The sequence below is a fragment of the Capsicum annuum genome, chromosome 9 (genome assembly GCF_002878395.1).
Source record: "Capsicum annuum cultivar UCD-10X-F1 chromosome 9, UCD10Xv1.1, whole genome shotgun sequence".
Classification (NCBI taxonomy): Eukaryota; Viridiplantae; Streptophyta; class Magnoliopsida; order Solanales; family Solanaceae; genus Capsicum; species Capsicum annuum.
Window position 1 is genome coordinate 216,406,077 of NC_061119.1, and position 15,636 is coordinate 216,421,712.

General features: G+C 32.2%; 1 protein-coding gene across 1 annotated transcript; it reads left to right on the forward strand.

Annotated features, from left to right (window-relative positions):
- Positions 1 to 1,412: 1,412 nt before the first annotated feature.
- Positions 1,413 to 6,448, forward strand: LOC107841832 (meiotic nuclear division protein 1 homolog). Its single transcript, XM_047396597.1, has 8 exons — positions 1,413 to 1,474; positions 3,458 to 3,517; positions 4,633 to 4,749; positions 4,941 to 4,979; positions 5,112 to 5,219; positions 5,333 to 5,556; positions 5,703 to 5,747; positions 5,837 to 6,448. Exons 1-6 carry the CDS (start codon positions 1,454 to 1,456, stop codon positions 5,396 to 5,398), a joined length of 411 nt encoding a protein of 136 aa, XP_047252553.1. The 5' UTR covers positions 1,413 to 1,453; the 3' UTR covers positions 5,399 to 5,556; positions 5,703 to 5,747; positions 5,837 to 6,448.
- Positions 6,449 to 15,636: the final 9,188 nt, after the last annotated feature.

Here is a 15,636-nt window from a genome sequence, read left to right on the forward strand (position 1 = left end):
TCTCCCGGGCCTTCTCGGCTTCGGGTGCCAGTCCGGCCCGATGGGATTTCGGGGCGTGACACCTTCATTATATTTTTGAGTAAAATTTATCCAGTTGTCATACTCTGGGGTTAAATTTACTTTGTACTTTAAGAAATTGACTAAATATACTCTTTGTCATACTTTAAGGTCAAATTTACTTTTGATATCATATTTTGGGAAGAAATTTGCCCTCATTGTTAAAAAACTTTTCACGTGTATTCTTTCTGAATAGAAAAGCTCAAATCAACGTTAAATGTCTTATTTTAAAAAAATAAAATACACCTTAATCTAGCTTGTCCGATCTGACGCTAGACACAAATAAATATACCTCCTTTAGTTCTATTGGTCATTTTTTTTTCAACGAACAAAGATACTTCTCTTTGAATATGCAACACTGGTAGGTTATTTAAAAATGAACAAAACATAAAACGAAATGTGATAGCGTAGAAATGGAACTACAAAAAATGTCTATCACAGGTTATGTTTTGTTCGATTATTGTCAAATTTTAAAATTTGGTATGCAATTCTATGTGCATCTAGATCCTAAAATCAGTGAACAAATTTTTTGAGCCAATGCCATGATGAAAAATTTGTATAGATCTAAATTGTATATAAAGATATATGAATGAAGAAATATCACAATAGACGCGGAGAAAGACCTCTTAACTCAATCATCCAGAGAAATATTTAATGGGTGTAATCTATTGCACTATCAAATGTCATTTTTGATGAACTTTGCACTAATGCAGATCCATGAATTGAAAGAGTGATATGTTTCATTGTGTTTGCCTCGATGCAGATCAACTTTTATGTGTTGTGCATTAATAAATATATGCAGTGACTTAATCTCGTCGGAAAAAATTGACTAACAGAACTTAAGGTGTTATATTTATTTGTATCTTTTTGGTGGCTCGAGCCAGCCAGACGATTAAATTAAGGTGTATTTTATTTTTTAAAAATGAGTCATTTAACGTTGATTTGAGATTTTCTGTTAATAAAGGGTATATATGAAAAGTTTCTTAACAACAAGCATAAATTTGACCCTAATGTACGATATTAAGGATAATTTGATCTCAAAGTATGATGTTTAAATTGAAAGTGTAAATATGACCCCAAAATATGACAGTAAGAATAAATTTGACCCTAAAGTACGCCGAATGCTATATTTAACTATTTTTTTTTAAATAAAGAGGTTAATTTAATCTTTTTCCCATTTTTCAAAGTAGAGAGACAATTTGGGTTAAAAATATAACGACGAAGGTAAATTTAATTCTAAAATATATAATAAGGGGTATATTTTGTCAACTTTATAAAGTAATGGGTAAATTTTCCATACTTCGAAATTCCAGTAGCCTGTATATACTGGTACCGCCAACAGAAACATTGCCGCCAAATCAAAACATTTTGAAAATATTTTCTACATTCTTCTTCAATGCGCTTCTTCAGCTTCACTGTAAGCATTTCTATAGCTTATCAATTTTGCTTTTTAATACTGAAATGAAATTTACCGGTTCGATTACAATTTTCTGGATTTTTTGATATATTTCTTAGTAATTTATGTATTTTTTTTTGGTGAAGTATTTTTTATTTACGCTTCAATTAAGGTAAATATTGCAGTTTAGCATGCTGATTACTGCTAATTCGAGATGGTAAAGTACCGTAGCTTATCATTTTTTCGTTCATCGATCTCTGTGTGTATTTGCTGCTTTTCAGTAGTGAAATGAAATTTACTTGTTGGATTACAAATTTTCAGAATTTTTGCTGGATTTTTGTAGTAATTTATGTATTTTTTGGTGAGGTTTTTTAAATTTGGACTTCAATTATGGTAAATATGGCAGTTTAACATGCTGATTACTGCTAATTCGCGATGGTAAAGTACCTAGCTTATCAATTTGCGTTCATCGATTTGTGTGTCTTTGCGGTTTTATCTAATTTGCAATTTGCGTTCATCGATCGGTGTGTATTTGCTGCTTCTTACTACTGTAAATATGGTGCTATTACTGTGTCAAAATCCGGAGTGAAGTACACCGGTGCAAGTTTAGTTTTTTTCATGCCTCGATTTGGGTAAATACAGCAGTTTAACATGCTGATTATTGCTAATTCGAGATGGTAAGCATTTTTGTGATCTCTATAAACCTTAGGTTATCAATTTTGCGTTCATCAATCTGTGTGTTTTCAGCTTTACACGAATGTAAATACGTTGATGTATCTAATTTGCAATTAGCGTTCATCGATTTACGATTGTAAATATGTTGCTGGATCTATTTTCACCATAGTCTGTGCGTTTTTGCTGCTTTGCACGAGTGTTGTAAATACGTCGTTGTATCTAATTTGCAATCTGCGTTCGGCGATCCGTGTTATTTTTTGCAGAATATGAAACTTGTAGGTAATAGCTGTATTTCTTTTTGCGGCTTGATTTAGGTAAATATCACAGTTTAACATGCTGATTATTGCTTATTCGAGATGGTAAGCATTTCTGTTGTCTCTATAAACGCTAGCTTGTCAATATGTGGTCATCGATCTGTGTGTGCTGCTTTTCACGAGTGTAAATCCGTTGTTGGATCTAATTCACATGGTATCAATGTTCTGAAAGGAAATTCATTGGTTTGATTACAAAATTTCATAGATAGTTTGTGTGAACTCTTTCAGTAATAGCTGTTTTTTTAAAGGCTTGATTTAGGTAAGTATCACTGTTCAATGTCAATTATGAATACACATATGTTTGTATTTGTACACATACAGAGAGAGAGTTACGTATTTTCATGCATTAAATTCAGTATAGGAAGTGCTTCTGTAGCCTCAATTAGTTTGTTCTCTGATTCATATAAGATGAAGCTTATTCTTGTAGTTCAGTGTATGTCTCGCGCTGCTGGTGTTGTAATTAGTTAGGTGGCTGGGTGGATTGTTTTCTATTTTACTATTTTCTTCAATTTTCATGTAATCCATTTTTGGCTCTTCATCTTAAACGAAATACATGTAGCTGTAGTTTATGCAAGTAAATACCTAAAAAAGAACAAGAAGTTCTCCATTGTGGAGTTCTATATGCTGAGATAGCTATTCTAACTATCCTCTAATTGGCTAGATAATTTACATGGATGTAGCATTTTGACATTGGAACATATAAAGTGTAAATCCTTTAGATCTAGAAGTCTAATTTGCACCCTGAATTCTATGCTCCAACTTTGATTGAAGACACAGTGGCGGAGTCAGAATTTTCATTGAGGGAGTTCAAAAGTAAATATACGGACTAGTAGAAGGGGGTTCAACATCTATTATATATTCATAAAAATTTTTTTTGACCATCGAAAAATAGTATAATTTTCCGATGAAGGGTGTTTCCTGAATTCTATTTGGCTCCGCCACTGATTGAAGTATGTAGCGAAGATGCATATGCATTTTGTGTTATTCAGTATCCAACTCCTGCTTTTTGTGACAGTTGAAGAAAAGAGAAGAGAAAATGCTGCAGATCTTTTATGATTCACAAGATTTCTTCCTTGTAAGTAAACTGGAGCTCTTTCATTTTTGCTGTAAAATCAGGCAGAATAACAATGGAGACCAATGCCATGTAATTCACCTAGTCGTTTTAGTATTGGTGCATGCCACACAGACACATCAGGTGTTGAATGAACTAATTCCCAAGTTTGGGAACCAATTCTATCGTGAAATCTGCTACATCTAGAGAAATTTAGCATGCTCGTGCCTGTTCTCTGTATCTGTTGTGTGACTATTCTTTCTGTATCTGTTATGCTTTGTAACAGTGTTCGTCTGTGGGTGATATGAATGGCACGGTGAAAAAAGCATTAGTTATCCACCGGTAATATCTGTAATTAGCAAGATATGCATGAATTCTGGGTGGCTACATCCACGACTTTACTTCTGGAACGGAAGAATCTCAATGGACAGTATATGCATTTAAGGCTTTTAGTCTGGGTTTGCTAAATCTTTAGCACCATTTTGCTAACCAAATTTAGCAGGGGATGTATTAGATGTTCTACCAGAGAGCTCAAAAATTTTGAGACAGCTGATAGGTTCCTGTTTGACACTGTCCTGTGATGTTTTATTATTTCTATCTGATGTCCTCATGTTGCATCCCTCATTTGAAGGGGAGCCTTGGAGTAACTGGTAAAGTTGTTGCCATGTGACCAGGAGGTCACGGGTTCAAGCCTTGGAAACAGCCTTTGGCAGAAATGCAAGGTAAGGCTGCGTACAATACACCCTTGTGGTGTAGCCCTTCCCCGACACTGCTCACAGTGGTAGCTTTAGTGCACCGAGCTGCCCTTTTTTATCCAGATAAAAGAAACAGTTACATCTTCTCTTAGTTGGCTTCTCCTGTATAATAATGGAGATAACCTCAATCAGCAGACCAGGCTATTCTTGTGGTATCTATTTTACGTCTTGAAGAATGAGTTTCACCTTGTCTCATCCACAAAACTCTGTTCATATAGTATTTGTTCTTAACCTGTTCTTTCTTACCCTCATGATCACCGAAAATGAACACATGTTGGCTTCTGGAATAAGTTCAATATCAATTACTAATGAAGGGCAAATCACATTTTATTCCTGCATTATGATCTAATTAGTATTACATCTTTCAATTCCTTGTTATTTCAGCTTAAGGAACATGAAAAATCGGGTCCTAAGAAAGGTGTTATCAGCCAGTCTGTGAAAGACGTTATCCAATCATTGGTGGACGATGATCTTGTGTTTAAAGACAAGATAGGGACTTCGGTGAGTAATATCTGCATTGTGTTATAACAACATCATCTTTTTAATCCTCTGCTGCTAAGAATAAAGTTGATCATCTAAATTTTATGTGCTATAAGAGCATCATCCGCCTTCCCTCCAGAAGTTTGAAGTCTCAAGCATGCTGATTTTCTTTCAATCAATCTAAAGTATGTTAAATGGCTTGTAAATTCCAGGTATATTTTTGGAGTCTGCCTAACTGTGCTGCGAACCAGGTATGTGTTTGGATTAATCTTTGCAAATGCTTATCCTTATTTTAAGCTGCGAACCAGGTATGTGTTTGGATTAATCTTTGCAAATGCTTATCCTTATTTTAAGCTGCTTCATCCATGATGTTCATTCAACAGCTGAGAACTGTATATAGAAAGCTTGAGACTGATCTCCAGACCAATAAAAAGCGGCACACTGAACTTGTTGAACAATGCAATGCTTTGAAAAAGGGACATGAAGAATCCGTGAGTACACCAAGTTCTAGATGGTCCTCTAGGATAATTATGACATATTTTTTTTTAGGGGTTAGTTTAACTTACAGACTGTTATCTACTTTTCACTTTTGTGGCTTCACTAGGATGCACAAGAAGAGGCCTTGAATGAGCTGAAAGCTATTGAACAGAAACATAGGGAACAACTGTAGGTTGAGGCGTGCCTTTTGATTACGGAATTAATATGATATTTAGATGAATATGATTTAGCATTTTTATTCTTAAAAAAATAAAAAAACTAAGGTGAGATATTCTTATTCAGGAAGAGTTGGCACATTATGCAGATAATAATCCTGTTACTATTGAAGCAGTAAGGAACTCTAAGCATACCTTTTAGGCTCCAATAGTATTTACCAGATGATGTTTTTAATTATTTAGCTGTCAATTTGCATGCGCCAATGTGCTTCTCTTTACCTGAATGTGGTGTTTCCTGACTTGGGATGTTCTTTTTGGCAGAGAAGGCAATTGAAGTTGCCCATTCAGCAGCTAATAGATGGACATGTTTGGCTGTTTTCTGCATTATCCAGTCATTGCCTTGTATGCTTCCCTCATTGCTCTCTTCTTAATGATCATGCACATTTGCTATTCAGATAACATCTTCACATTGAGACAATGGTGTTCCAGTAACTTTCCCCAAGCAAAAGAGCAACTTGATCACCTATACAAAGAGGTAAGAAGCAAAATCCATCATAAAGAATTGTGAACTGCTCTAGATCACACCCCACTTGGGTCAATCATAAGAGGTTTAGAGTGTTAAAGAGACTTCGCCATATTTCATATAGACTCAGCGACCGTTATGCCTCTTGACTTTAAAATACACCATATGTCTCTCCACCTTATTGACTAATGTAAGACCATTAGGCATTTTGAAAACAAATAGCGAAACAAAATTAGATCAACTCATTTTACTTGTAAAAGGGAGTTTTCCCCTACAAAGTTTTACATTGACCATTTAGCCTTCAATGGTGGTTCTAGTGGTAACGATTGATGTTAGTGATTAGTATTGTTGGTGGTAATTGTTGTGATGGCTGGTATTGTAGTGACTGTTATATTGGTGACAATTGATAGTGATGGTGATGGTGGTGGTTGTGATGTGAAGTTGGTTGATGCTAGTAGAGATTAGTATGTTTGTCAGTGATAGTGGAGATGTTTTGTAATGGTGGTTGCGGTGGCAATGATTCATGTTAGTGATTAGTAATATTGGTGGTAATAGTTGTGATGGTTGGTATTGTAGTGATTGTTATGATGTTGACAGTTGATAGTGGTGGTGGTGGTTGTGATGTGAAGTTCGTTGATGGTAGTAGTTGAAGGTGTTGATTGTGATGGTTAAAAATGAATGCATGATGGCTGACGATGTGTTGGTGGTAGTTGGAGACGCTGTTAGTTGTGATGATGAAGATGGTTGTTAGTAAAGATAGACTGTAGCAATGACAGTGGGAAGACACTAGTGACAATGGTGATGGTGACGGCTGAAGAATGTGTGCAGGTTGATGATGTATTAGTGGTGGTTAACGGTGGTGCTAGTTGTGATAGATGAGTTGGTCGGTAGTAGAGATTGGTCGATAGTGGTTGATGATGGTGGTGGTTGTGGATATAATTAGAATAATGAAGGTGGTAGGTGTTGACAATAGTGGTTGGTAGCAATATTTATTGTTAAAGGTGGTTGTGATGGTAAAGCTAGTCGGTGATTGGTGGTGGTTGACAATGATGACAGTGGCAAAGGTGGATAATGGTGATGACTGATAATTATGGATAGAGCGATGGTGCATATTATTTTGTTGTTTTGGGTACACAATCTGTATGTTTGCACGAACACTTCAACGCAAGTTCAAGAGTGTTTCAAGAACACCTATGAAATGTTAACACCTTCAACACAAGTTAACAAAACTATTAAAGAAGTATGCTATTTAAAAGAAACAAAATAAGGTAGAAGTATAGCCAAGTCCTCCGATTTTATGGAGTGTCCTTGAGAAATTAATTCTCCTTAAGTACTCGAGGTTGCAGAATTTTTACTCACAGGATAAAATGACTCACAATTAGAATGTAGCGATACCTGAAACCTTCTGATTCTTCGAACACACTCAACAACAAATGATCACAAAGAGTTTTTTAGAAGTAGAAGAGTGTTTTTTCAGAGCAACAACAGATGATCACAAAGAGTATTTTAGGAGTAAAAAGAGTGTTCAGTGCTGAGTTCAGGAAATGTGCATCACTTCGTAACAGTCATGTCTGTCCATTCTGAAACTGTACCCCATTGACTAAGAAGGGGGCAGACACAACAGGTACATGGACCCCTTCCTTTTAGTTGTTGCCAGCGCTTTTCCGAGCCGAGCCGAGCCGAAATTTCTTATTAGAAAGGGCAGGCAAAGTCTGAAGGCTGCTATCCCAATAGGAAGGGCGGAACGAGGAGAGGAGTTGTCACCATGAGGTTTCAGGTTCAATTTCCAGCAGAGACAAACACTAGGTGTTTTCTTCCCATCTGTTCTAGCCTTGGTGGACAGAGTTACCTGGTACCTGTTGCTGTGGGAGGTGGCAGGTATCCCGTGGATTTAGTCGAGGTGCGCGCAAGCTGGTTCGAACACTACGGTTATAAAAAAAAAAGACTAAGGAAGAGGGCTCGACAATTATACCACGACAGTAAAAAAAAACGTGTTCCCTTCAGATAAGACACACCTAGGACCATCCTCGGCCTTCTTCGCTTTCGATGAAAAAAAAATCTCGATCTCTGAAAGCCTTTTCCTTCCCCCGCCGCACCTTCCTCCGTTCGTCGAGCCTTTACTTTAATGATTGGGGAAAGCATTCCCTTATCTGAATAAGGGGTGGGGCATTCTTTTCAGCCTTAGTGAAATAGGGGGTGGGTTTGAGTTCAGGAGAGGTGCATCACTTCAGAACAATCATGTCTGTCCTTTCTGAAACAGTGTGTCGCATCCGACCGAACAGTTACCCTTTTTCGAAACAGGTCGAGACACCTCTTAGTTCTTGATTCACTATCCATTTGAAGGATTGTTTCTTAATAAAAACACAATAAAGTTGCTTTCTCCCATTAGTGTGGGAGAAGTATACTTTCCTTTAGTGAGTACACTTTTCTTTTGTGCTCACTCTTCCTTCAAGAATTCCCTCCATTTTTTATTCACACATCCTATTGAACCCAACATATCTAACATAAGAATACCTCTAGATGATATTAAAACTTGGTTCTAAATCTGAATGATTAAGATCTTATTAGACATATTAAAAGCTAAAATCTTAATAAAAAATAAATGCACTTAATGATTTGAAGTGTAAACCATCAAATTCAGACTTCCATTAAGTGTAAGTCGACGGTTATTGAGGGTGAACTTTAATTGGTTCAAAGTTAATTTGACATATGCTTTCCTTATGTTCTTTCACCTTTAACTAAGTGGTTCCTTAGGTTGGTTCTTTCTTTAAAAATCTGAATGATCTTAGAAGCATTGTCTAAATACAATATGCTCACTTATATCATTTAGTTGGAGCCCATGTATGTATGTAGTCTGGCTGCTGAATATAGCCATAATATTGATTAGCATTACGCCAGGTTTGACTTTACAATGTTTTACTAATTCTGTTAGGAAAAATGACATAATCATATATCTTAACTCGTCATATTTATGCATTTTTTTCACTCTTACAAAATAACTATAAAAATTTAAATTAATTATATATTTTCGTTGGATGTATCAGGAGTTAATTATGTGTCTCGACAGACCCAAAATAAAAAAAATATGTCGGTAGCTAATTATGTATCTTTACATAGGAAAAAATATATCTTCATTGGATGTATCGAAAGCTAATTATTTATCTCGACAGATCTAAAATTGGATTTTTCAGTAATTATGAAAATTTTTGAATTTGTAAATGATGTTTTAAATTTTTGGCATATATTACCTACTTTAGATATGCCATAGGTTTTACAAAATTAAGTTTCGGACACAATGTCTCGAGTTATGTATGACTGAAATTTTACTTTTTATCTAAAGTTCAGTCGAAAATGATAGGATTTTAATCATTTTTTTTATGATTCCGATCATTTTATAGCTGAAGTTCAACTAAAAATGATTGAAATCAAGCAAAAAGGAGCAAACTTTAATCACATGTACCTAGATTTATTAAGTGAGAGGAACAATGAAATTTCTAATTAAATATTCATTTTATGGTTATAGTATAGGGAGTGTGATTGTTAAAACACCATGTAAGACCTTATTGCGGTGTTTAGAGATGTTGGTGTTGATTTTTTTTATTGCATTTCTACGTTGTTATCCAATTTTTTTTAATTATTTTAAAACTGATATATATGCAGAGATAACAATTATTTAGTTAACTGTTGAACTGTATTCTTCCTTCGCAAACATCCTAATTGAGACTGATTGATCAACCATTACCAAACGAATTATGATGAAAACAACACAATTAATTATAGGGAAAAAGACACTCTATAATATTTTTTAAAATAAATAGCCCAAGTTTGAAAATTTTTCAAAAAATGATCAGTCGGATATACTATTTTCGCTTTATAGCCATTTCCTAATTTGGATCATTTTAACCTACGTAATTCATATACAGTCAAAGGCGGACCCATGTTGCACCTTGAGGGTGCACGTGCACCCGGTAACTTTGTAAAAAATTATATAGATATAGAGATAGATATAGGTATAGATACCCTAATATAACGTTAATATATTAAATAGTGCACCCTCAATAATAAAATTCGTTTGGGTGCATTGGTCCGATACTCAAAAGTCGAGCACCATTTGGAATCCGACATCGCGAGTTCAATTCTTGGGGTGGTCGGAGAGCTATGTTTTTTTTAGCCCTTTAATTTGTTCCACCTCAATTTAAAATAAATTTTAACACACAATGCCCCTATCCCTAAGTTGCTAAGCCCAAATGATATTGGTGTATTCCCCTCCAAATCCCTAAAATATTTTTTCCAAACCCAAAAGTTCCTTCAAACAAATTTTTCTTTCTTCCAAGTTCCATCCCTACATTACCTTTATTTTTCGTAATTTTATGGGTATTGACGATAACATATCGTAAATTCTTTACTATTAATTACTTTTTTCCTTATGAATCGTCTATTTTGTTTTTGTATCACTGGATAAAGTTTAGATGCTCATAGATATTAATATGCTTTTTAGTTGAAATGATAATAGATAAAATAAGGTATTTTTTTTTATTTCTCAATTTAAAGTATTAATATTTTTTCAAAATTCTAATTGCAACCTATGGAAGGAGGGGTGTGATTTCCCTATTAGTAATGTTATGTTTACTTATATTTTTGATGAAAATTTTATTTTGTAGGAATTTGTTATTGATTCTTGTGAATTGAAATTGGTAGATATTATTTTTCTCAATCAAGTTCTAGTTTTAAAGAATTTGATGTGAATTCACTTGAATTCGATCCTGAAAAAAGAAAATCAATTCATGAATATGACTCTACGATACTAGATTAAGTGAGAAGACGCTATATTCAATAAGGGCATTGTTAACCGGATCTAGGTTTTAAGTGATTGTTTAGTTTGTTACATTGAGAAAGAGGGATATATTTGTAAATATAAGCAATGATGCAATCATTGACCGTATTTAGAATATGAAAATTTGTCAATGTCTAATATGAAAGGATGGTCTACTTTTGTTATATTAGCACTAAATTAATGATATTTGATCATTTTGAAATCTATACTTTGCTAATAATTTTCTGTAATTTTTAAATTTAAAAGAATTGTATGTCAAATTAGGTAGTTGATAATTGACATGACTTAATTAAAGATAATGATGCACCTGCTATCTTCAAATTCTAGGTTCGCCTCTATATACAGTCCATGTACAATACTGATACAGTCTATATAAAATACCGATATAGTATTCAACTTGGGCAATTCGGCCTTTTTAAAAATGTTTTAGTTTTTTTTTTGCTATAAATTTTTTAATTGATCAAATATTCTGCTTTTTTTTTTTATTGTTTAGAAATAATAATTAAATTATATTAAAATGATTTAATTGTTAAATAGAATATGTATCTATATGAGATATATGTATAGAAATTGTATAGTTCTATCAAATATGTATATGTATAAAATATATATAAAAAATATATAGAAAAAGTAAGAAAATTATATAATTATTGTATAAAACGTGTAAAAAAAAAGTTCAGTTATTATATAAATTGTGTATCAAAATTGTATAATTTTTGTATAGAATATTTATATGTATAAAATATATATAAAAACTGTATAGAAAGTTTGTAGAAATGGTATAAAACAAGTCAGTAAATTAAAATGATTAAAAAGTAAAATTTAAATTTCATGATTATTTTTATAAAAATAGTTTAATTTGAATTATCGTTTTTATCTTTTCCCCATAATTATATTCACTTTCGAAAAGTATTAAGGATTTGGAAATATATTGACTTTATCATAAATTTAAGTCTATTATACTGGATGGAAAAAATCAAATTAGTCAGATCTCTTCATTGCTCTATAATTATTGTGATAAGATTTATGACATGTTATGGAAGTCGAAATTGCCTTCTCACCAAATGTCCTCTGTTGGATCAGGATAACATAATAATGAGTACTTAATTTGCTTCAGAAGTGTCAGGGCTTTTATTTAGATCTTTTTTTTTTTATATATAAATTTGGATATTAATTTTCTTTTGAATAAAAATAAAAATAATATCATAATTATTTTTATTTTTTTAAGTGAGTAAAATATAATTCTCTTTCATATTTGATTAATCTCTTTCTTGGAGGAAAATTTTTGTACCACTTTGAATAGAAGATGTCTTTTCTCATAACATAACATAATAATATCCATAATGTAGTCATTTAAAGAGTCCTGATTAGAACTTGGGTGATCTATCCACGACCAGGATGAAGCTTGGGTGAAACTAAGTGAAGGTTCAACCAACTGATATTGAAGAATCAGCTGGTGAGTTGTGATTAGGGGTGAAATACCACTCGCACCTAGAGTTAGTTGGTTCTCCTCGAAATTCGTTGAGGCGCAACAGTTGATTGAACATCTAGGGGTGAAACACGATTTCAGTGCGGACCGTGAGAGTGATACCAAATTGAAGCAAATCTGAATACTAGATATGACCTCAAAATAATTGAGGGACAAGGTCGGCTAATGAGACGATGAGAGATAAGTTTCATCGTTGAGAGGGAAAGAGCCCGGATCACTACTAAAGGGAAAATTTCTCTCTATAGTATTAATATTTCTTTTATATTAGTTTTATGTAAACTAATGATCAAATCATATAGTAATATTATGCTTTTAAATATTTTATAGCGTCATTAGAATAATTACCATTTTAATTCACAATTTTAACTTCTACATGACATTCTCTCAATTTCGAACTCAACAAAAATTCTACCCCTAAAAGCAAAATAGCCATTGAAATGACACTCACATAGATTTTTTTTTTTTTTTTGCAATTCATCATCATTCTTATCTCAACATCTTTTAAAAAAAAAACGAGCAAAAAATAAATAAATTATGATATAACTCGATTGCATAATACTTTTAGTTAAGACTAAACCCAAAAGTTTTAACATTAACTTACTAAGATTACATAATAAATCAGAAAAAGATATACTGCAAGTGGAGATAAGAAATCTATTGCTTTTGCATCAATTCTTCAACAACCTAATTAAAGTAGGTTGGCATGTACCCAAACTAGTGGAGTTGCTAATTATATATAAATAGTTTTTTCTATGGATAATATAAAAAATATTACATACGATAACAACCATCATCGATAATTTTAGGAATAATACTCACAAAAATATCTAAACTTTGATCGAATTTCTAGTTGAGCATACTGAATTTTACGGAGGTTCTATTATTCCCTTAATTTTTTTTTCGTATTTTAATGACATATATCTGTCCACTTGGACACGTGTAAATATGAGGTTGACGCGTATTACACTGCCAGTCGCCGAAATTGATTATAGCGTTTTGGGAGGAAATTAAATCCTCTTTAAAAAGTCTAGGGGTAATAAGACACCCACAAAATTTAATATGTTCAATTAAAAATCTGATCAAAGTTAAGATATTTTTATAAATATTATTCCATAATTTTATCATATATGTATAAATTAAGTTTTCTTTAACAGACGGATCCGGATAAACGCCCTTTAGTTGTCTCTAGCTAGCTTGAAGTTAACTTGTGACAGATACATTCTTTAGCTAAACAACAAAATTCATTATTAATTTAATTTAATTTTTTTAGTAATAAAACTTAATTTATTACAAAAAAGAGTAAAAATTATTCCTGAATTATGTGACATAGAATAAAAATATGTTTTGTTTGTTTTCATGCCACAATATTTCTACGCTTGTTTTTTGGCTCAAAAACACTTCTTACTTTAACAGTGCCACCATGCACGTCATGTAAAAAAAATTATCACATGTTCAATCCACGTCAGCATTTCATTTACGAAAAAGGTCAAAAGCTACCCGTGAATTATCCAAAATGGAACAAAAATATTTTTTTTCTGTCCATGTAGTGTGCTTGGTGACACTTTTTTGAGGTGATGGGTATTTTTAAACCAAAAAATAAATGAAAAATATTTTTACGCTATTTCAATAATTCAGGAATATTTTTAACCCTTTTCCGATTTTGTTATAGTGATGGATTATCAAGAAATCTTATTAGCTATAAACGATTATTTATAGATTAGCTAAGGAAATGTGTAGCAAAATTTAATTATTTTTTTTATAATGAGTTCTTGTAAAATCTCAACTTATAGAAGCTAAACTTTCAATAATTTACCTCATTAATTAGGTAGAAGATAAGTTCCCCAACACATATAATTAAAAGAAATTATTAGTCAAAGTCATGCCTGTCAACATCATATAGTTCAGCTACCCAGTCAAATTTTTTATTAGTGAAGTAATCTTTGTAGATTAAAAGAAACAAAACACGATTAAATAAATTAATCAAAGCAAACTATAATTACTCTTGTTATATTATTCTTACATCGGATTTCAAAAAAATCATTTAATTTAAATAATGATGAAAGTTTAAGTCCAAAAGCATTAGAGCATATGATAAAGACTTGATATTTAATAGTGTGTTGGAAAATCACACAACAGAAATACCTTATCTCTTAGGATTTTGTTGGTTTCTTGTCATTGTCAAATGGCATGTTTGGTTGGTCATGTGATATGAAATTGGTGAAATTATTATTTTAAAATTATAATATGCAATTATATGATGCGAAATTGAAGTTTTATTTAGACACATAATTCAAATTTCTTAAATTATAGTTTTTTTTATTGACATGAAAATCATACAAGTTGATTTACTGTCATAATTTTCTCTAGTATATTATAATTTTTATCAAATAAGCAAATTATAATTTATAAAAAGAATATCGGTATCCATTGCTTTTGCATTGATTAAAAAAAATGAAAAAATTAAGTATATATTTTTAAACAAAAAAGAGAGAAACATCCCTTTTTGAAATAAACTATAAGAAAATTAAGATACATAATTAAAATGAAAGAAGTGTCTCATATCATCTATATACCAGAAGAAAATTATTAAGTCACATTTGATGTGAGAAATAAGGTATAACTAATTTTCATATTAATTTTAGGACAGTTTATCTCGTGTTTGATTGAGATAAAATTATGAGAACCTTTAACTTATATTTATGCCCTTCAACTTTATTGTGCGCACAAGTTGGTACATAAACTTAGATAAAGTTGAATAAATAGATATGTGCGTCCTATATAACATTCTACATGGCTAAAATTGTGTTCTACGTGGCATTCTACGTGTATTATGCCGCATAGAATATGTGTGTCTATTTAATCAACTTTATATACGTTTATATTGTCTACTTGAGTACATCTAAAGTTGGAAGTCATAGATGCGATCTATTTTTATCTCTCATTGAAGTGTGAGGCACGAGACATAAATATGCCTTTTAACGTAGCCTCAGGATCACATCTATGTCCTTCAACTTTGGGTGTGCATAAGTAGATATTTAAACTTGTATAAAGTTCAACAAGTAGGCTCATATGTCCTATCTGACGTCCTACGTGTTCAATTCTTATCTTACATGACATCCTACGTATATTATACCACATAAAATGTGTGTGTCTACTTATTTAACTTTATATGAATTTAAATATTTATTTATACATATTAAAAGTTGAAGATCATAAATGCGATATAACTATTTTTATCCTTCATAAAAGTGAAATAACAATCCAAAAATAAATTATTTCAACATAATTTATTCCCGACAACAACTACTTACTTATAAGTAACAACAAAAAGCCGTACCATGGACATGGCATGATGAGACACAAGATAGCAAGGACCATCTTAGACTACAGTAGTTGTTCTGACACCAAT